This window comes from Symphalangus syndactylus, chromosome 12 (genome assembly GCF_028878055.3).
Source record: "Symphalangus syndactylus isolate Jambi chromosome 12, NHGRI_mSymSyn1-v2.1_pri, whole genome shotgun sequence".
Taxonomy (NCBI): Eukaryota; Metazoa; Chordata; class Mammalia; order Primates; family Hylobatidae; genus Symphalangus; species Symphalangus syndactylus.
The window spans coordinates 84,316,357-84,337,802 of record NC_072441.2 but is presented as its reverse complement, the minus strand read 5'-3'; the positions used below and the strand labels follow the sequence as shown (position 1 = coordinate 84,337,802).

The window sequence follows — 21,446 nt, the reverse complement described above, 5'->3', positions numbered from 1 at the left end:
CCTATTGTTTGCAAAGATTGTGTGAGTCAGTCATCCATTTCTAAGGTTTATGAGGAAAAATTAAAAGCATCTTGACAAAGATGCAATGCTCCTTGTATATTAAGATTCTTAATACTGATGTTAATCGTTTAAGCTTTTTTTTTTCCTTAAAATAATAATCTTTAGGTAGTTGACCTCAGCAGGATACAAACACTGGATTTGGAATCATAAAACCTAAAAACCCAGAATCCACAGTTTGAAACCCAGAATCCACAGTTACTGGTTACATGGCTTTGGCATAACAAAACTCAGATTTCTCGTTGGTAATATATACCTGCATTGTGTAGTGCAGTAGTCACTAGCCTCATGTGGCAATTTAATTAAAATTAAGGGGCTGGGTGTGGTGGCTCACACCTGTAGTCCCAACTGCTCTGTAATTCTTCTTGGATTCTTGGAAGGCTGAGGTGGAAAGATCACCTGAGCCTAGGAGCTTGAGGCTGCATTGAGCTGTGATTTTGCCGTTGCACTCCAGCCTGAGCAACAGAGTGAGACCTTGTCTAAATAATAAAAATAATTAAATACTCTCAGGCTCCATAACTGTGAGAAATAAATTCCTTTTGTTTAAGCAAAAAGCAAAGCAAAACCAAAATACAATTTAAAATTTAGACCTTTAGTCACATTAGCCACCTGTCAAGTGCTCAAGAGACACGTGGCCAATGGCTACCATATTGGACTGATAGACTAGAACCCTTGTCACCAAAAGTTCTCTTAGACAACATTGATAAGTACTATTAAAGGTGACCATAAGGATTCATTGAGATGATAATGTAAATGAATACCATAAGGGGTTAAATAAAGGTAAGGTGATATTGTTGAGTTTGTATTTAGTTTTGCCTCCACATTTAAAAAATGTATTTAATGCACAAAGTAAACAACAGTATCTTACTTTCTTGAGCAGATTTTCTAGACATAGGTTGGGGAGATAGGCCCCTGTAGTCCCAGCTACTCAGGAGGTTAAGGCGGGTGGGTGGATCACTTGAGGCTAGGAGTTCAAGACCAGCCTGGGCAACATGGTGAAACCCTGTCTTTACAGAAAATACAAAAACAATTAGCTAGGTGTGGTGCACGCCTGTGGTTCCAGGGTCTGGCTTGATTGCCCAGGCAGTGACTGTGCAGTGGCGCAGTCTCTTCCTCCCAGGCTCAGCCTCCCAAGTAGCTGCGACTACAGACTCATGCCACCATGCCTGGCTAATTTTTTTTTTTTTTTTTTGAGATGGAGCTCGCTCTGTCACCTAGGCTGGAGTGCAGTGGCACCATCTCGGCTCACTGCAACCTCCACCTCCCAGGTTCAAGTGATTCTCCTGCCTCAGCCTCCCGAGTAGCTGGGATTACAGGAGGCTGCCATCACGCCTGGCTAATTTTTGTATTTTTTAGTAGAGACAGGGTTTCACCATCTTGGCCAGGCTGGTCTTGAACTCCAGACCTTGTGATCCACCTGCCTCAGCCTCCCAAAGTGCTGGGATTACAGGCGTGAGCCACCGCGCCCAGCCTAATTTTTTTTTATTTCTTTGAAGAGATGGGTTTGCCATGTTGCCCAGCCTGCTTCAACCTCCCAAAGTGCTGGGATTACAGGCATGAGCCTGTTTGGTTCATTCGTTCATTGGTTCTTTCTATCTGTCTGTCTGTCTGTCTGTCTTTCTGTCTTTTTTTTTTTTTTTTTTTTTTTTTTGTGATATTCTTGCTCTGTCGCCGGGCTGGAGTTCAGTGGCACAATCACTGCTTACTGCTGCCTCAGCCTCCTGAGTAACTGGAACTACAGTCTCATGCCACCGTGCCCAGCTAATGTTTTGTATTTTTTGTAGAGATGTGGTTTTGCCATGTTACCCAGGCTGGTCTGAAACTCTTGGGCTCAAGTGATCCACCCTCAGCCTCCTAAAGTGCTAGGATTACAGATGGGAGTCACCGGTCCCAGCCTTTTTTTTGTAATTTATTTATTTATTTTTGAGACAGAGTTTCGCTCTTGTTGCCCAGGCTGGAGTGCGACGGCGTGATCTCCACTCATTGCAACCTCTGCCTCCCGGCTTCAAGCGATTCTCCTGCCTGAGCCTCCGGAGTAGCTGGGATTACAGGCACGAACCACCACACCTGGCTAATTTTGTATATTTACTAGAGACGGGGTTTCACCATGTTGACCAGGCTGGTCACGAACTCCTTGTAGTTTAAATTGAAAGAAACCGGATCAGGTTTTACCATCTTACTGGCTTTTCATTCTTCTTTGTTCTTCTGTAATAGAGTGAGGAATGATTAGTTAGATACAATTTACAGGTTTTTGAGAGCTTTACAAGGATGGAATTAGTTGGATTTTATGTTAGGATTATAGGAGTGGCACAAAGACAACTCCTATTGTATGCATGAGGTATATGTGTTGTATGCATTGCTCCTCTACCTTCTATTATGTTTTACTGCATGTACAGCCAACTAACTGAGCTATAGAGTATCATAACTTGGCCCTTTAATTTTCTTTTTGAAGGTTGTAGCTTCTAGTCCCTGGAGCTTCTGTAATTAGGTGGTCATAAACATGCACATAGGGCCAAGGTCACAGAGAAATCTTGATTGTGGCCTTCAAGCAGATTGACTTTATTATTGACTTTATTTAGTGTCATTTTAGTGAGGTTTTTGTTTGCTTGTTAATTCGTTTATGAAGAATGACCAACTGTGTTTACAGGCAGATGAAGGGAAGGGTAGGGAGGTGTGGGACTTGGGAAAGGATAGTTGTACATTGGATGACTAAAAGGCTTTATCTCAGCTGGGCACAGTGGCTCACGCCTGTAATCCCAGCACTTTGGGAGGCCAAGGTGGGTGGATCACCTGAGGTCAGGAGTTCCAGACCAGCCTGGCCAACACGGTGAAACCCCATCTCTACTAAAAATCCGAAAATTAGCTGGGCTTGGTGGCTCATGCCTGTAATCCCAGCTACTCAGGAGGCTGAGGCAGGAGAATCATTTGAAATTGGGAGGCGGAGATTGTGGTGAGCTAGGATTGCACCACTGCATTCCAGCCTGGGTGACAGAGTGAGACTTCATCTCAAAAAAAATAGACCAGGCACGGTGGCTCACGCCTGTAATCCCAGCACTTTGGCAGGCTAAGGCGAGCAGATTACGAGGTCAGGAGTTTGAGACCAGCCTGACCAATATGGCAAAACCCCATCTCTAAGTACAAAAATTAGCCAGGCATGGTGGTGCGCACCTGTAATCCCAGCTACTCAGTAGGCTGAGGCAGGAGAATTGCTTGAACCCAGGAGGCGGAGGTTGCAGTGAGCTGAGATCACGCCACTGCACTCCATCCTGGGCGACAGACTCCATCTCAAAAAAATAAAAAAATAAAAAAGTAAATAAATAAAATAAAAAAAATAGAAGACTTTATCTCATCATAAAAACTTTTTAATCTAATTTCTCTTTTTTCTAGCTTCAGGCTCCTGGCAAAGGCCTAACTAGCAATAAAAGCAAGGATGACCTGGTGGTAGCTGAAGTAGAAATTAATGATGTGCCTCTCACATGTAGGAACTTGCTGACTCGAGGACAGACTCAAGATGAGGTGAGGAGGCATTGAGACTCTTTGGAGAAGGTGGTGAGTGGATTCAGATAAAGAAGACCTCTAAATAGACAGGCGTCAGGTATTTATTAGTGGGTTTGGGTCATAGTCTCTAAAGTCAGGATTGGGTTTAATTTTACTTCAGAGGAAGATAATGAAATGGATATAAATGAGTTCTCTGGGTTGGTTTGAGTAAGAAACCATGGAATCAAAATTTCAGATACAGGAGAGAATTAATTCCTTCTTTACTTGATTGAATGAATGAATGGGAAGAAAGTCTGTCTGCCATTGAAATCAACCAACTGCCACATTTTTAATTGAACATTTCCTTTTTTAGATCAGCCGACTTAGTGGGGCTGCAGTATCAACTCGAGGGAGGTTCATGACAACTGAGGAAAAAGCCAAAGTGGGACCAGGGTGTGTATTCTCTTATCTTGTTTATGGAGGGGTTGGGTGTATGACTCATGTTAGCCTCATGTTTTTCATCCTTAGGTAATACGTGTACACAATATTTGATTCGAGGTTTAAGGGGTATGTGTGTGCACATTCTATAACAGAATTCTGGATATCAAACAGATACAAGATTTTGGGAGCTGTTTTTGGACTTTTATTTCACATTTAATGTTTTTATTGGCGGAAACAAATTATAGGAAAGTGTAAAAGAAGATACTAATCACTAACATTTAATGTATATACTTTTTTTCTTCTTTCTGTCCCATGTGATCTGCGAAATAATGTGTATACTTTTTTTTTTTTTTTTTGAGATGGAGCCTTGCTCTGTCGCCCAGGCTGTAGTGCAGTGGCATCATCGCGGCTCGCTTCAAACTCTGCCTCCCGGGTTCATGCCATTCTCCTGCCTCAGCCTCCCGAGTAGCTGGGACTACAGGCGCCTGCCACCACGTCCGGCTAATTTTTTGTATTTTTAGTAGAGATGGGGCTTCACCGTGTTAGCCAGGATGGTCTCTATCTCCTGACCTCGTGGTCCGTCTGCCTCGGCCTCCCAAAGTGCTGAGATTACAGGCATGAGCCACCATGCCTAGCCACATATATACTTCTTAACTTTTTTCTGTGGAAATAGCTCCCCTCACAAATGTGCTCTTTTTTTTTTTTTTTTTTGTCTTTATGATGGTTATAGGTTGTGATTATTCAGGTAAAGACTTAATCAGTTTCATTTCATTCCTTCCATCATTCAGTGTTTGAGTTTCTCTTCACTGTCAGTTGATAGGTACTTAGGAAATGCAACATTTTTTTTTTTTTTTTTTTTTGAGACGGAGTCTCGCTCTGTCGCCCAGGCTGGAGTGCAGTGGCGCAGTCTCGGCTCACTGCAAGCTCCGCCTCTCGGGTTCACGCCATTCTCCCGCCTCAGCCTCTCCGAGTAGCTGGGACTACAGGTGCCCACCACCACGCCCGGCTAATTTTTTTTGTATTTTTAGTAGAGACGTGGTTTCACCGTGGTCTCGATCTCCTGACCTCGTGATCCGCCCGCCTCAGCCTCCCAAAGTGCTGGGATTACAAGCGTGAGCCACCGCGCCCGGCCTAACATTTTTAACATTAGCTTAAACTACACAAAATAAGATGGCAAAATTTAATTCCTACCCCAAGCCAAGAATTTATTTATTTACTTATTTATTATTTATTTATTAGAGATGGAGTTTTCACTCTTGTTGTCCAGGCTGGAGTGCAGTGGCGCCATCTCGGCTCACTGCAACCTCTGCCTCCTGGGTTCAAGCAATTCTCTGGCCTTACCCTTCCGAGTAGCTGGGATTACAAGCATGCGCCACCACATCTGGCTAAATTTTGTATTTTTAGTAGAGATGGGGTTTCACGATGTTGGCCAGGCTGGTCTCGAACTCCTAACCTCGGGTGGTCCCCCCTCCTCGGCCTCCCAAAGTGCTGGGATTACAGGCATGAGCCACTGTGCCCAGCCCCAAGAATATATTTAAACTTTCTCTATGTGTTGGTTGCTGTTTTGAACTTTGTCTTTAAAAAGTTATTTTTACTTGCTACTTTTTATTAACTGTATATGGTTATTGATCACTTTATTATAATTTAAGTCCTCTTCACATTTAGAATCTAAATTATCAGTTGATGTGGGCCTTAAGAGGTTTCTCTATATGCATGATCAGTCTTTCCCCATTAATTTGTGTGTGTGTGTGTGTGTGTGTTTTCTTTTTAGAGACAGAGTCTCTCTCTGTTGCCCTGGCTGGAGTGCAATGGCATGATCTTGGGTCATTGCAACCTCCACCTCCTGGGTTCAAGTGATTGTTGTGCCTCAGCCTCCTGAGTAGGTGGGACTACAGGCGTGCCACCATACCCGGCTAATTTTTGTAATTTCAATAGAGATGGGGTTTTGCCATGTTGGCCAGGCAGGTCTCAAACTCTTGGCCTCATGTGATCCGCCCACCTCAGCCTCCCAAAGTGCTGGGATTACAGACATGAGCCACAGCACCCGCTTGCCCCATTGATTTGGATAGACGAGACCACATTTGTTTATAACTTATTAGACAACAAGCAAAAAGGAATTCTGTTCTTAAATATTGGGTTATCTCAATAGACTGGAAAATAACGGTAGTGAATCCATAAGAACAGATTTGATCTGAAATCTGTGTGCCAGTTGACTTCTAAGATCAAGAAGTTTATTTGTTCTCCAGCTGTTAAAGCATGTTCTGAGACATTAGCTAGCAAAAACACTTCTAATGTATATAGTCCCTTTTGGTTATTTGGAAACTTGAAACATAAATTAGATCTGGTGACCCATTTGACTCCTTTTTTGGTTTTGACCACATTGAGATCATCGTTTTTTGTTTCTCTTTATAGGGATCGTCCATTATATCTTCATGTTCAGGGCCAGACACGGGAATTAGTGGACAGTAAGTAATGTTTTTGGCTCACGTAGCACTTTTTGTGAAGAGCAAAGTACAGGGCTCTGTATAGCAAGTTGGCAAAGTGTCCCTGATGGCTGTTCTAACCCTTGTTCATGAACTATGCACGAATTTGTATGGGAGTTTAGAGGGATTGAGAGCCGCATATTTGGGTAACGTATAAAGCAGATTTACGTGTGAATAATTGAACACTGGCCTGCCTGGGCACTAGTCAGTTCATTCCGTTCAGTTTTATTGTCTGTGTTTTTCCAAGGAGCTGTAAACCGGATCAAAGAAATTATCACCAATGGAGTGGTAAAAGCTGCCACAGGAACAAGTCCAACTTTTAATGGTGCAACAGTAACTGTCTATCACCAGCCAGCACCCATCGCTCAGTTGTCTCCAGCTGTTAGCCAGAAGCCTCCCTTCCAGTCAGGGGTATGTTTTGGGGAGGGATCATTAATAGCGTTATCATTTCTATAAAAATGATATGTGCCGGCCAGGCACAGTGGCTCATCCCTCTAATCCCAGCACTTTGGGAGGCCGAGGTGGGTGGATCATTTGAGGTCAGGAATTTGAGACCAGCCTCACCAACGTGGTGAAACCCCATCACAAACATTACCTGGGCATGGTGGCAGGCGCCTGTAACCCCGTTACTTGGGAGGCTGAGGCAGGAGAATTGCTTGAACCCGGGAGGTGGAGGTTGCAGTGAGCTGAGACCACGCCACTGCACTCCAGCCTGCGCCACAGGGCAAGACTCTATCTCAAAAAAAAAAAAAAAAAAAAAAAAAGTTCCAAGTAATACATATAAAGAAAAAAAAACATGAAATTCCAAATTCCAATCCCGAAAGTTACCTGCCATAGGTATTCTGTTAGTGTGTTATCCAGCTCTCCATGGTATAATGAACACCTGATCACACATCTCTTCATATTGATATATTCTAGAAAGGAGATTGATAGAGCAGAAGGTATACATGTTGTACATTTTGAAGTTAGTGGTTTTAATTTGTATTTGTAAACTTGATGACAACTGGAGGACTAAGAAGGCTGAGTCTGATGAAGCAAGACTTTGCTGATACATTCCTCCTAGAAAAAAGGGTTGGAGAGAGCAGCCTTCACTGAAGAGTACCACAGGGCTGACTGTACTACCCAACACTCTACCCCAGTTTTACAGGAGACTGTCTTTGCTATAATTTCTTATTGACTTATTTCAAAGGTTGAGGATTTAATTATATATTCTCTGTTTAATCTGAAGTATTCTGTTCTTCCTACAGATGCATTATGTTCAAGATAAATTATTTGTGGGTCTAGAACATGCTGTACCCACTTTTAATGTCAAGGAGAAGGTGGAAGGTCCAGGCTGCTCCTATTTGCAGCACATTCAGATTGAAACAGGTGCCAAAGTCTTCCTGCGGGGCAAAGGTTCAGGCTGCATTGAGCCAGCATCTGGCCGAGAAGCTTTTGAACCTATGTATATTTACATCAGGTATGGATGGATAGGGCAGGGGACATGTGAATTCTTGTCAACTTGTTGGTACGGTCAGGAGTGATTCAGAAGGAGCAAGAGAAAACTGGGTATAATTAATAGTAACGAGGGATTTAGGTAAATGCTAGGAGCAATTACTTTATAATTAGTTAAAGAAATTGTAGAGGCTGGGTGCTGTGGCTCACGCCTGTAATCCCAGCACTTTGGGAGGCCGAGGCGGGCGGATCACGAGGTCAGGAGATTGAGACCATCCTGGCTAACATGGTGAAACCCCGTCTCTACTAAAAATACAAAAAATTAGCCGGGCGAGGTGGCGGGCGCCTGTAGTCCCAGCTACGTGGGAGGCTGAGGCAGGAGAATGGCGTGAACCCCAGGGGCGGAGCCTGCGGTGAGCCGAGATCGCGCCACTGCACTCCAGCCTGGGTGAAAGAGCGAGACTCGGTCTCAAAAAAAAAAAAGAAATTGTAGAATTGGGGCACGGTGGCTCATGCCTGTAATCCCAACGCTTTGGGAGGCCAAGGCATAGGACCACTTGAGCCCAGGAGTTTGAGGCCAGCCTGGGCAACATAGTGAAACCCCATCTCTACAAAATTTTAAAAATTAGGCGGGCCCGGTGGCTCACACCTGTAATCCCAGCACTTTGGGAGGCCAAGGCGGGTGGATCACGAGGTCAAGAGATTGAGACCATCCTGGCTAACGAGGTGAAACCCCGTCTCTACTAAAAACAAAACAAAAAAAATTAGCCGGGTGTGGTGGCAGGCACCTGTAGTCCCAGCTACGCAGGAGGCTGAGGCAAGAGAATGGCGTGAACCTGGGAGTTGGAGCTTGCAGTGAGCCAAGATTGCACCACTGTACTCCAGCCTGGGCGGCAGAGTGAGACTCCATCTCAAAAAAAAAAATTAGCCAGGTGTGATGGTGTACACCTGTAATCCCAGCTGCTCAGTAGGCTGAGGCAGGAGGATGGCTTGAGCCCAAGAGATGAAGGCTGCAGGTAGCTGTGTTTGCAACACTGCACTCCAGACTGAGTGAGACCCTGTCTTAAAAAAAAGCCACGTGCGGTGGCTCACACCTGTAATCCCAGCACTTTGGGAGGTCGAGGCAGGCGGACCACTTGAGGTCAAGAGTTCGAGACTACCCTGGCCAACATGGTGAAACCCTATGTCTACTAAAAGTACAAAAATTAGCCAGGTGTGGTGGCAGGCACCTATAATCCCAGCTACTCAGCAGGCTGAGGTAGAATTGCTTGAACTCCGGAGGTGGAGGTTGCAGTGAGCTGACACTGTGCCATTGCACTCCAGCCTGGGCAACAGAGCAAGACTCCATCTCAAAATAAAAAAAGAAATTATTGAATTAGGAGACGGAATTGTCTCTTTAGTATTCAGGTCCTTTGGTTTTGTACAAGTCTGTACAAAAGTGAATCTTGGCCTGTAATCCCAGCACTTTCAGGGCCGAGGTGGGCGGATCACAAGGTCAGGAGATTGAGACTATCCTGGCTAATACAGTGAAATCCCGTCTCTACTAAAAATAAAACAAAAAAAATTAGCCAGGCATGGTGGCGGGCGCCTGTAGTGCCAGCAGCTCGAGGGCTGAGGCAGGAGAATGACGGGAACCCGGGAGGCGGAGCTTGCAGTGAGCTGAGATCGCGCCACTGCATTCCAGCCTGGGCGACAGAGCAAGACTGTCGCCTCCTGCCTCAGCGTCCCAAGTAGCTGGGACTATAGGCACACGCCAACGTGCCTGGCTAATTTTTTGTATTTTTAGTAGAGACGGGGTTTCACCGTGTTAGCCAGGATGGTCTCGATCTCCTGACCTCGTGATCCGCCTGTCTCGGCCACCCAAAGTGCTGGGATTACAGGCGTGAACCACCATGACCGGCCAAAAAAAAAGTGAATCTTAAAGTGAGCTGTGATAAGTCTGAAATAATTTTCATTTAAACCTATGTCAATACATTTTATAGTAATTTTATGAACTTTAAACATTTTTATATCAAGAAGTACCATTACTCAGAGGAAGACTAATAAAATATTTGTGGTAATGATAGTAGTTTTATCTTAAAAGACTTATGTTTTGTGTTTCTGTTTTGTGATTTTCAGAGGCCTAGATTTGAGCTACAGTGAATGTATTAATGTAGATTTGTAAAATAGCATGACAAATGAAAGCAGAATTCTGCATCTTTTATTTATTTTTCTCTCCTTTGAATTCCTGGTTATTTCTTTGCAGTCACCCCAAACCAGAAGGCCTGGCTGCCGCCAAGAAGCTTTGTGAGAATCTTTTGCAAACAGTGAGTTGTATTTGTCTGATACTCATTCAGAAGAGCAATTGCCATTTTGGAGTATGTCTTAGCTGTTTCTTTCACCTGTTTAGTTTCCTAGTACTGCTATAACAAGTTATGGCAGTTGGGTGGCTTAAAATAACACAAATTTATTCTATCACAGTCCAGGAAGCAGAGTCCGAAATCAAGGTGCTGGCAGAATTGGTTCCTTCTGGAGTCTTTGAGAGAGAAATCATCCCATGCCTCTCCTCTCTCCTAGCACCTGGTCATTGTGTTGGTTTTCTTTGACTTGTATTAGCATAACTCCAGTGTGAAGTAAGGGTAGAGCTATAATAATTTAAAACCAGTTAGACATGTTTGGGGGATGATTGCTCATTTGATTATGCATTCTTTTTATTCTGTAAACAACCAAAAGTTAAACCTTAGGACTGTCTTTATAGCACTTAGAGGAAATCAGGTTTTGGACTGAATATGTTCAACCTTGTGTTCTCTGGTGCCTTATTGGGTAGCTCATGGTTGGTTTTCTTGTTTGTTTGTTTTTTTATTTTTGTACATATCACCTGATTTACCAACCCTTGTACCAGATAATTTTCTTGACTGTTTCCCATCTTTGTTGGTACTTGAGGTTATGGACTTAATAATATATAGGAAGGAAGTATGAGGAAAATACTAAACCCTTACTAAATGTGAGCTCCTTGAGGAAAAGTCACCCAGTAAATGTGAATGAATGAGGTCTCACCAGTTATACTAACAACTTGGAAATTTCCTAGTTACTTAATTTCTGTGGCTTTCTAAATGATTTTGTACCCCAGAATTGAGTATGGTTTAGGGGATTCAGGATTATTTATGCTCCTAATTCCCAAAATTGGCTTAATAATTTATAGATCTGCCTTATTAAAATGTTGAGGTGGGTTGGACGCAGTGGCTCATGCCTGTAATCCCAGCACTTTGGGAGGCCAAGGCGAGCGGATAATGAGGTCAGGAGTTCGAGATCAGCCTGGCCAACGTAGTGAAACCCCCATCTCTACTACAAATACAAAAACTAGCTGGATGCGGTGGCACGTGCCTGTAGTCCCAGCTACTTGGGAGGCTGAGGCAGGAGAATCGCTTAAATCTTGAAGGTGAAGGATGCAGTGAGCTGAGATCACGCCATTGCATTGTAGCCTGGGTGACAGAGTGAGACTGTCCCAAAAAAAAAAAAAAAAAAAAAAGGGTTGCAGTGATACGAGATCGCCCCACTGCACTCCAGCCTGGGTGACAGAGCGAGACTGTCTCAAAAAAGAAAAAATGTAGGTTAAACAAGTTTAAATTTGATTGGGACATTGGTAGATATATTTTAATTCCTAATGGCTTTGGTCCTAGAATTATGTAATCAGACCCTTGTAAATGCACAGCTTTGGCTGTCCCATGTTAATTTGTTTCCCCCTCTCTTTCAGGTTCATGCTGAATACTCTAGATTTGTGAATCAGATTAATACTGCTGTACCTTTACCAGGTGTGTACATCTTGAAGTGTTTAAAAAATATTTTGGTAGTGATAGTTATGTGTAAGTATGATACTTGAGGCTAGACTGTGCCAGAGCACTATTAATGTTCCTTTTAATTTAGGGTAATTTGGAAAGCCATTCATGCCTCAGTATTTTTCTTCCCTAGATATTAAGTTTAATATTCAGCTAAATTGTCTCATTCTGCTGCAGCTGATTAAACACTTTTTTTCTTCCCCCTCAGGCTATACACAACCCTCTGCTATAAGTAGTGTCCCTCCTCAACCACCATATTATCCATCCAATGGCTATCAGTCTGGTTACCCTGTTGTTCCCCCTCCTCAGCAGCCAGTTCAACCTCCCTACGGAGTACCAAGCATAGTGCCACCAGCTGTTTCATTAGCACCTGGAGTCTTGCCGGCATTACCTACTGGAGTCCCACCTGTGCCAACACAATACCCGATAACACAAGTGCAGCCTCCAGCTAGCACTGGACAGGTAGGGTGTCAGGATATGCAACAAGATATTACTGAATTTAGGAAAAACTGGGGAAAGAGGGGAAGTAGTGGTATTCCAGAAATAAATCATGTGATGTGGAATGTCTTTTTCCTACTGTCTTCTGTGTTCCTACCACCAACCTACTTGAATATTTTGGATTAGTGTGTATGTTATCCTAAAGTTTATATTTTCACAAGTCTTGCACACCAAATAGCTGTTTAAAGTGGGGATGGTGGACACACTTGCTATAAAGGGTCAGATGGCAAATATTTTAGGCTTTAAGGGCCATACATTCTCTGTCACAACTATCACACTCGGTGGTTGTAGTGCAGAAGCAGCCCATGGATAATACCTCAGTGAATAAGCATAGCTGTTGTACTCCAGTAGAACTTTATTTACAAAACAGGTGGCAGGCCACAGTCATAGTTTGCCATACCCTTGGCCATTGTTTGCCTAACCTTGCTTTTGCAGTGTTAACAAAGTCCTCAAGGAGAATGGGGCTACCTTCACCACACCTCTCAGTGATTGGAACTGAGTTAGCATTTCATATCTTAGAAGGAAACATAATCTCAGCATTTGGGGAGGCTGAGGCAGGAGGATTGCTTTAGCGCAGTTTGAGACCAGCCTAGGCAACATAGTGAGACTCCATCTCTACAAAAAAATTAGCTGGACATGGTGGCACATACCTGTATTTCAGCTACTTAAGAGGCTGAGGTGGAAGGGTGCCTTGAGCCTAGGAGGTCGCGGATGCAGTGAACCAAGATGGTGCCAGTGCACTCCAGCCTCAGTGACAGAGTGAGACTGTGTCTCAAAAAAAATTTTAAAAAGCAACATTATGTAAGAGATATATAAACTTTTCTTTTTTTTTTTTTTTTTTTTTTTTTTTTGAGACGGAGTCTCGCTCTGTTGCCCAGGCTGGAGTGCAGTGGCGCAATCTCGGCTCACTGCAAGCTCCGCCTCCCGGGTTCACGCCATTCTCCTGCCTCAGCCTCTCCGAGTAGCTGGGACTACAGGCGCCCGCCACCACGCCCGGCTAATTTTTTGTATTTTTAGTAGAGACGGGGTTTCACCATGGTCTCGATCTCCTGACCTCGTGATCCGCCCGCCTCGGCCTCCCAAAGTGCTGGGATTACGAGCGTGAGCCACCGCGCCCGGCCTGAGATATATAAACTTTTCAAACGTAAGGATTATAAATGCTGGTATGTTTCTTTTATAACTTAAGAAATGTATACTTAAATTTTTTTTTTTTTTTTTGAGATGGAGTCTCGCTCTGTTGCCCAGGCTGGAGTGCAGTGGCGCATCTCGGCTCACTGCAAGCTCCGCCTCCCAGGTTCACGCCATTCTCCTGCCTCAGCCTCCCGAGTAGCTGGGACTACAGGCACCTGCCACCACGCCTGGCTAATTTTTTTGTATTTTTAGTAGAGACGGGGTTTCACTGTGTTAACCAGGATGCCCTCGATCTCCTGACCTCATGATCCAACTGCCTCTGCCTCCTGAAGTTCTGGGATTACAGGTGTGAGCCACCACACCTGGCCACAATTTCTTAAATCATGAAAGTAGAATTTTAGGAAAAGAGTAGATGTCTCGATAATAATCTGGATGGATTATATACTGGTCTTGGAGGCAGGGGAGAGACTTAATGAGAGCATGGTAATGGATTTATGGTGGGTCCTTCTCTGTGGGCCTCTCATAGTGTACCCATGCCAGAGTAAATGGCAGCCTCGAACCATTGCCCAGCCCCTTTACCTGTGGGCTGTGAGCACTGAAGGGGGTTGCACAGTGTATAACAAAAAAGCTATGAACTAAGTTTTATTGGTGGTCCCTAGTCAAATTTATTTTATTTATTTTATTTTTATTTATTTATTTTTAATATTATTTTTTGAGACGGAATCTCGTTCTGTCGCCCAGGCTAGAGTGCAGTGGCGCCATCTCAGCTCACTGCAAACTCCGCCTCCCAGGTTCTTGGGATTCTCCTGCCTCAGCCTCCCGAGTAGCTGGGACTACAAGCGCCTGCCACCATGCCTGGCTAATTGTTTCGTATTTTTAGTAGAGACGGGGTTTCACCTTGTTAGCCAGGATGGTCTCAATCTCCTGACCTTGTGATCCGCCCGCCTCAGACTCCCAAAGTGCTGGGATTACAGGCGTGAGCCACCATGCCTGGCCTTATTTATTTTATTTTGAGACAGAATCTCACTCTGACGCCTAGGCTGGTGTGCAGTGGTGTGATCTTGGCTCACTGCAACCTCCGCCTCCTGGGTTCAAGTGATTATCCTGCCTCAGCCTCCCGAGTAGCTAGGATTACAGGCACATGCCACCACACCCAGCTAATTTTTGTATTTTTAGTAGAGATGGGGTTTCGCCATTTTGGCCAGGCTGGTCATGAACTCCTGACCTCAGGTGATCCGTGGCCTCGGACTTCCAAAATGCTAGGATTATGGTGCAAGGATTACAGGCATAAGCCACCGTGCCCGGCCAAAATTATTTTAATGTTTATATTTAGACAGCTCTGTAGGTCTCTACTTTTGAGGGTCAGTCCTTTGTAATTGGGAAGCAATACAGCAGAGTGGTTAAAAGCAGGGAGTTAAGGCGGCTGCGGTGGCTCATGTACCTGTAATCCCAGCACTTTGGGAGGTCAGGGTGGGTGGATCACTTGAGGTCTGGAGTTCAAGACCAGCCTGGTCAACATGGTGAAACCCTGTCTCTACTAAAAATACAAAAATTAGCTGGGCATGGTGGTGGGCACCTGTAATCCCAGCTACTTGGGAGGCTGAGGCAGGAGAATTGCTTGGAGGCAGGAGAATTGCTTGAACCCAGGAGTCAGGTTGCAGTGAGCCGAGATCGCATCACTGCACTTCAGCCTGGGTAACAAGCAAAACTCAAAAAAAAAAGAAAAAAAAAACTGGGAGTTAGAATTAGATTGACAGGTTGATGTTGCTTTCCCATTTTTGAGCTGTGTGATATTGGGATGTAACTTGACCTGTCTAGGGTTTGGTTTTCCTTAGATGTAAAATGGGCACAGTGATAAAAATCTCAGAGGTTTGCAAGGATTAAGTAAGATGATCCAATCTGTCAATAAATGTTGGCTGTGTTATTAATACAGTCAGCCACCTTACAACGTTTTAGTCAGTGATAGACTGCACGTATGATACTTGTCCTGTAAAATTATAGTAGCATATTTTTACTGTACCTTTTCTACATTTAGATACACAAATACTTGCCATTGTGTTACAGCATTCAGTACAGTAACATGCTATGCAGGATTGTAGCCTAGAAGAAGTAGGCCATATCATAGCCTAGGTGTGTAGTAGGCTATTTTCTTTTTTTTTTTTTTTTTTTTTTTTTTTTTTTTTTTTTGGAGATGGAGTCTGGCTCTGTCACCCAGGCTGGAGTGCAGTGGCTCGATGTCTGCTCACTGCAAGCTCCGCCTCCCGGGTTCACGCCATTCTCCTGCCTCAGCCTCCCGAATAGCTGGGACTACAGGCGCCCGCCACCGCGCCTGGCTAATTTTTTTGTGTTTTTAGTAGAGACAGGGTTTCACTGTGTTAGCCAGGATGGTCTCGATCTCCTGACCTCGTGATCCGCCCGCCTCGGCCTTCCAAAGTGCTGGGATTACAGGCGTGAGCCACCGCGCCCGGCCGTAGTAGGCTATTTTCATCTAAGTTTGTATAAGTACACATTTGTTCAATGACAAAATAGCCTTGCAGTGCATTTCTCAAAACATATTCCCACTCGGCGTAGTGGCTCACACCTGTAATCCCAGCACTTTGGGAAACTGAGACAGATGGATCACAAGTACAAAAAAAAATTTGTTGTGCATGGTGGCACGTGCCTGTAGTCCCTCGGCAGGCTGGGGCAAGAGAATTGCTTGAACCTGGTAGGCAGAGGTTGTAGTGAGCCAAGTTGGCACCATTGCACTCCAGCCTGGAAGACAGAGCAAGACTGAGACTCTGTCTCAAAAACAAAACAAAACATGTATTACCATTGCTAAGCAACGCATGACTGTATAGAGTTTTCTCTTCAGACCTGCCTATTCTTATGTAATATATACTGTCTTCTGATACCCCTTATTCCTTTTTGGAACAACATCTTCAAACGTTAGACTTAATCTTGACATAGTAACTTACTAATAACTAAGGGAGTGGAAGATGAAATTGCTTCTTCCACAAGCATTAGCAGCATTTATAAATAACAGAAAGCTTATTACAGAAAGCTAATCACGTTGACTGTCAGTGGTTGGAGTTCTGTTAATGGTCACATTTGCCCCTAGTAGCCCAAATGCATAACAGAGTTTTCTTAAAAGTTCAAAGCACCGTATATAGGTTGTCAATTTCATGTTTCCCTAGGATGGAGGTGAGAAGGTTAGGTGATACTGTTACCAAATTATACATGAAGGAAACTAAGGACCTGAAGATGCAAAATTCATATGATATTTATTGATCCTTAAAGTATATTGTAATAATTGTTTACTTATTCCTTGGGCATTCTCACACTTTTTTTCTTCCTTGGTTTGTTTTGGTCCCAGAGTCCGATGGGTGGTCCTTTTATTCCTGCTGCTCCTGTCAAAACTGCCTTGCCTGCTGGCCCCCAGCCCCAGCCCCAGACCCAGCCCCCACTCCCAAGTCAGCCCCAGGCACAGAAGAGACGATTCACAGAGGAGCTACCAGATGAACGGGAATCTGGACTGCTTGGATACCAGGTTAAATAAAATACCGTTTTCCTATCTTCATCTTATTCTTCTACTATATTCTCCCTTTAAAAAAGATAAATTCACATCATTCTCCCAGTACTAGGATTTCTGCTTTCTGGAATTCATTTTGGTTAGGTTTTTTATCCTATTCAACAGTCTTGAAAGCCTCTGAGAGTTCTTACTTTCTTATACATCTCACTCAAAGCTCTTGATCTACCAGTATGTGGTTTGTATTTAAAATCTTGGCTTTCACTGGTGCTCTCTCTTTTACCCTCTACCTAAAAAAGAGAGTGGTATCTCCCTCTAGTCTCCCCACCCCTCAAGACTGCTAGAAAAGGAGTGATTCTGTACGTGTAATTGTAAAGTTAGCCACTAAAGTTAAAAAGATTCTTAATTTGTAGTTTTGGTGCAATTTTATCAGAAGTACCTTTCCATTTTGCCAGAATCCTTGAATCATTCTTTAAACCAAAGCATTTTTTTATAGTTTCTAGCTAGGTTTATAGAAACTAGCGGAGCTATGGGCAGTCAGTTAAAAACAGGCCATAGATAGCATAATGAATTATAACACCCCTGTCCAAGTCCTATAGAGAAAAAAAATCCCTACTTTTGACTACAGTTACACAGCAAATCCCAGAGAGCTTTGTAGTAGTTTAACTTACTACAACTTATCAGAAAGATGAGGCACTTGACAGTTACGTTAAGGAGCTAAAGTCAATACAGCAGTTGTAGATTTGCTAATGCCACTGTATTTTTCTGCTCATAGCATGGACCCATTCATATGACTAATTTAGGTACAGGCTTCTCCAGTCAGAATGAGATTGAAGGTGCAGGATCGAAGCCAGCAAGTTCCTCAGGCAAAGAGAGAGAGAGGGACAGGTAAGTTGGAATAATTATGCAAATGTATTCGGATGTTATTTGTTTGCACCATTAGTGAGAGTAATGATCATTGCTATGGGCTTAAGTATTCTGAAACTGAAATGAAATCTTCGAATCAAATATGCTTCTGTTTGTTGTAATTGATGCAATGAAGTAAAATATAATGATAGGCCTTTTACAGACTTAGAAGCAGTTATACTCGGCTTTGAATAATTACTTGTTCAGACATCTTTCTTGACTTCCATTGTCTGCATCTTGGCCATTTTCCTAAGGGTAGACAGTAACAGAAATGTTATATAATTCAGCTATTTTTGCTACTTTAGAGTCATTAGAATATCATGGATGGAAGTACATGAATGTGGGAGTTCAGCCTGCCACACAGTGCTTGAATTTTCCTTTCTTATATTAGTATATTAAGCTCCATAGGGAAGGAGCTGATATCTTTCTATAACAGTTCATTCGATTTTTGTCATGGCAGTTGCTGTGTAGACAGGCCTTATACTTTTATAAAGGGGCTGGGGGAAGGTGGAAGGGGTTGAAATTAATGGTTAAAATGAATTTGAAGGATTGTGTGCAGACTTAATTGCACTTCTAATCCACCGAATAAGTTAAGAAAATTTAAATTGTCTGAAAGAAAGTTTCATTTTGTTTTTCAATAGGCAGTTGATGCCTCCACCAGCCTTTCCAGTGACTGGAATAAAAACAGAGTCCGATGAAAGGAATGGGTCTGGGACCTTAACAGGGAGCCATGGTGAGTGTGGTATAGCTGGGGGAACAGGGGAGTGACTAACTAAGACTGGTCTAAAGCTATTAGTTTTCTCAGCTGGGCGCGGTAGCTCACGCCTGTAATCCCAGCACTTTGGGAGGCCGAGGTGGGCGGATCACCTAAGGTCAGGAGTTCAAGACCAGCTTGGCCAACATAGTGAAATCCCATCTCTACTAAAAATACAAAAACTAGCGGGCATGGTGGTGGGTGCCTGTAATCCCAGCTACTCAGGGGGTTGAGGCAGGAGAATCACTTCACCCTGGGAGGCGGAGGTTGCAGTGAGCCAAGATCAGACCACTGCCCTCCAGCCTGGGCAATAGAGCAAGACTCCATCTCATAAATAAATGAATACATAAATAAAGCTATTAGTTTTCTAACCTGATGTTCATTCAGGTGTTTAATCCAACCTCTATAATCTATTGGCCAGTGAAAATACTTTTGGGCTGGGCACGGTGGCTCACGCCTGTAATCCCAGCACTTTGGGAGGCCAAGGTTGGCGGATAACCTGAGGTCAGGAGTTTGAGACCAGCGTGGCTAACACGGTGAAACCCCATCTCTACTAAAAATAGAAAAATTAAGCTGGGCATGGTGGTGTATGCCTCTATTCCCAGCGACGTGGAAGGCTGAGGCAGGAGAATCGCTTGAACTTGGGAGGTGGAGGTTGCAGTGAGCCGAGATCACACCACTGCATTCCGGCCTGGGCAATAGAGTGAGACACTGTCTCAAAAAAAAGAAAGAGAAAGACAATAGTTTCTAAAAAATTGTATACAGACAACCTTTTATTTCCAACAAACGTGTATCGAGAGAGAGAGAAAATAGTTTAAAAAAATTGTATAGAGACAACCTTTCCTTTCCAACCAATGTTTGTCGAGAGAAAATAGTTTAAAAAACATTGTATACAGACAACCTTTCATTTCCAACTAACGTGTGTCGAGACAGAGAGAAAAAAATAGTTTTAAAAAATTTTTATACAGACAACCTTTTGTTTCCAACCAACGTGTATCTAGAAAAGAGTTAGTCGACTTATTTTATACATAGCATCAGTGAATACTAATGAGTAGTAGGTCATTTCAAAATCCTGTTGCCTATATTGTGTGAATACCAGGAGGTCATCTGATACGGACTTAATAAAGGTTGATTTTGCTTTATATTGGGAGCTGAGCCACACCTCCCCTTATAGCTCTATTGGTCAGTAATGGTCAGTTTGTGGCTATTAGGAAAATGTTGCTTTTTAGCATTCCAGAACTCTAAATCCTGTAGAGGTACATGGGATATTTTGTTCTTTGCCTGTACTCATAAAAATGAACAGAAGAAAATACGTTTTTTCTTTTCTTCTTTTCTTTTAACTCTTTAAAAAGGTCTTTATCAGCCCTCAAGAGACTCACTTGCTAACTTTCCTTTTTTTCTTTTTTTTCTTTTTTTTGTGTTTCTTTTTTCTTTCTCTGTTTTCTTACATGGTTCTGGTGGATTCACATTTGCTGATGCTGGTGCTGTTTTTCGTGTGATCTTCAACGTTTTTGGGTGACCATTGACCCTGTGACCTCAAAATCGTGTCCAACTAACCACTTAAAATTAACATCTTTTTTTTTAATTAACGAATTTATGGTATTTTTTTTTTTTTTTCCCTTGGTGGGGATGGGGTTGGGGTTGTTTTCCTCTATTCTAGATTATCCAGCCAAGAAGATGAAAACTACAGAGAAAGGATTTGGCTTGGTGGCTTATGCCGCAGATTCATCTGATGAAGAGGAGGAACATGGAGGTCATAAAAATGCAAGTAGTTTTCCACAGGGCTGGAGTTTGGGATACCAATATCCTTCATCACAACCACGAGCTAAACAACAGATGCCATTCTGGATGGCTCCCTAGGAAACAGTGGAACAGAGTTTTGACCCTCAGTGACTTTTCTTAGCAATAATGCATGCATTTGATTTAACAAGACTCTGGGGCCTGTGCTGGGAACCATCTTGGACCTTTGCAGAAGTTAGAGATTCAGTGCCCCCCTTTCTTAAAGGGGTTCCTTAACAACAAGAACAAAAATCTTTATTTCTGCGGTGGCATAGAATCTGTTAAAATTTAATTAGAATCACAAATTTATCTCAGAAGCTTTTTAACAGTTGGTGAAATGTGCTTGTCCAACAAAGCATCCTAACAGGGTCGTTCCGATACACATTTGACCTGGTCCAGCCTTTTCCAAATGAATAGCCCCCATTCTGACATAAAGAAAGTTTTATTTGTATTTTATTACTGTTTGGTCAATTTTGATATATAACTGGTTACAAACAGAGCCTTACTATTTATTAGTGGGGAAATGATTTTAAGACCATCCTTTTCAGTATTTCATTCTGACAGATCTGCATCCCTCTTTTGTTTTGGATTATTTCTGTTTTGGAAAATGCTGTCTCATTTAAAACTGTTGGATATAGCTGGATCCTGGATAGAAAAATGAAGTTATTTTTTCATTGTGTTTTTTAATTGGGGTGATCCAAAGCTGGCACCTTCAGGCACATTGGTCTCATAGCCATTACTGTTTTTATTGCCCTTCTAAGATCCTGTCGTCAGCTGGGTCACAGAAAACTTCTTGACTAAAACTGGTCAGAACTCATCACAGAAATGAAATACAGTGGTCTCTCTCTCCCAGAACTGGTTGCAGCTAAAATAGAGAGATCTGACTGCTGGCTATAGGATTTTGGACTTAATGACTGAAATTGCAACTTGTCCTTTTTCTTGGCATTACAGGTTTTGCCAAAACAACTTTTTTGTATCAAATATTGATGTGTGAAAGTGAAGGAGCTAGTCTGCTGAACCAGGAATAGTTTGAGATATTGAACTGTCATTTTTGCACATTTGAATACTTTGCAGGCTGGCTTTGTATAAACTTATCCTCTGGTTTCCTATATGTTGTAAATATTTAGACCATAATTTCATTATAAATAAATGTATAAATATTC

General features: G+C 42.9%; 1 protein-coding gene and 2 non-coding genes across 7 annotated transcripts in view; all 3 read left to right on the top strand.

Annotated features, from left to right (window-relative positions):
• Positions 1–21,446, top strand: part of KHDC4 (KH domain containing 4, pre-mRNA splicing factor) — a 23,302-nt gene extending 1,856 nt beyond the window's left edge. The window contains exons 3-14 of one of the 5 annotated variants that reach the window (XM_063626780.1): positions 3,445–3,573; positions 3,908–3,987; positions 6,388–6,440; positions 6,706–6,869; positions 7,706–7,917; positions 10,138–10,198; positions 11,626–11,683; positions 11,916–12,169; positions 16,692–16,865; positions 17,620–17,732; positions 18,392–18,483; positions 20,165–21,446. In XM_063626780.1, the coding sequence (XP_063482850.1) occupies positions 3,445–3,573; positions 3,908–3,987; positions 6,388–6,440; positions 6,706–6,869; positions 7,706–7,917; positions 10,138–10,198; positions 11,626–11,683; positions 11,916–12,169; positions 16,692–16,865; positions 17,620–17,732; positions 18,392–18,483; positions 20,165–20,364 (1,590 nt within the window). In that variant the 3' untranslated portion in view covers positions 20,365–21,446. Of the gene's footprint in view, positions 1–3,444; positions 3,574–3,907; positions 3,988–6,387; positions 6,441–6,705; positions 6,870–7,705; positions 7,918–10,137; positions 10,199–11,625; positions 11,684–11,915; positions 12,170–16,691; positions 16,896–17,619; positions 17,733–18,391 lie in introns of those variants that run through there. The other 4 variants (XM_063626782.1, XM_063626781.1, XM_063626784.1 and 1 more) reach the window with 4 other exon arrangements.
• LOC134735023 (small Cajal body-specific RNA 4) lies at positions 7,461–7,589 on the top strand. Its single transcript, XR_010117887.1, has one exon. It is a non-coding gene; the product is annotated as a small Cajal body-specific RNA 4 (non-coding RNA).
• Positions 13,815–13,951, top strand: LOC134735017 (small nucleolar RNA SNORA42/SNORA80 family). The gene has a single exon (XR_010117881.1). It is a non-coding gene; the product is annotated as a small nucleolar RNA SNORA42/SNORA80 family (small nucleolar RNA).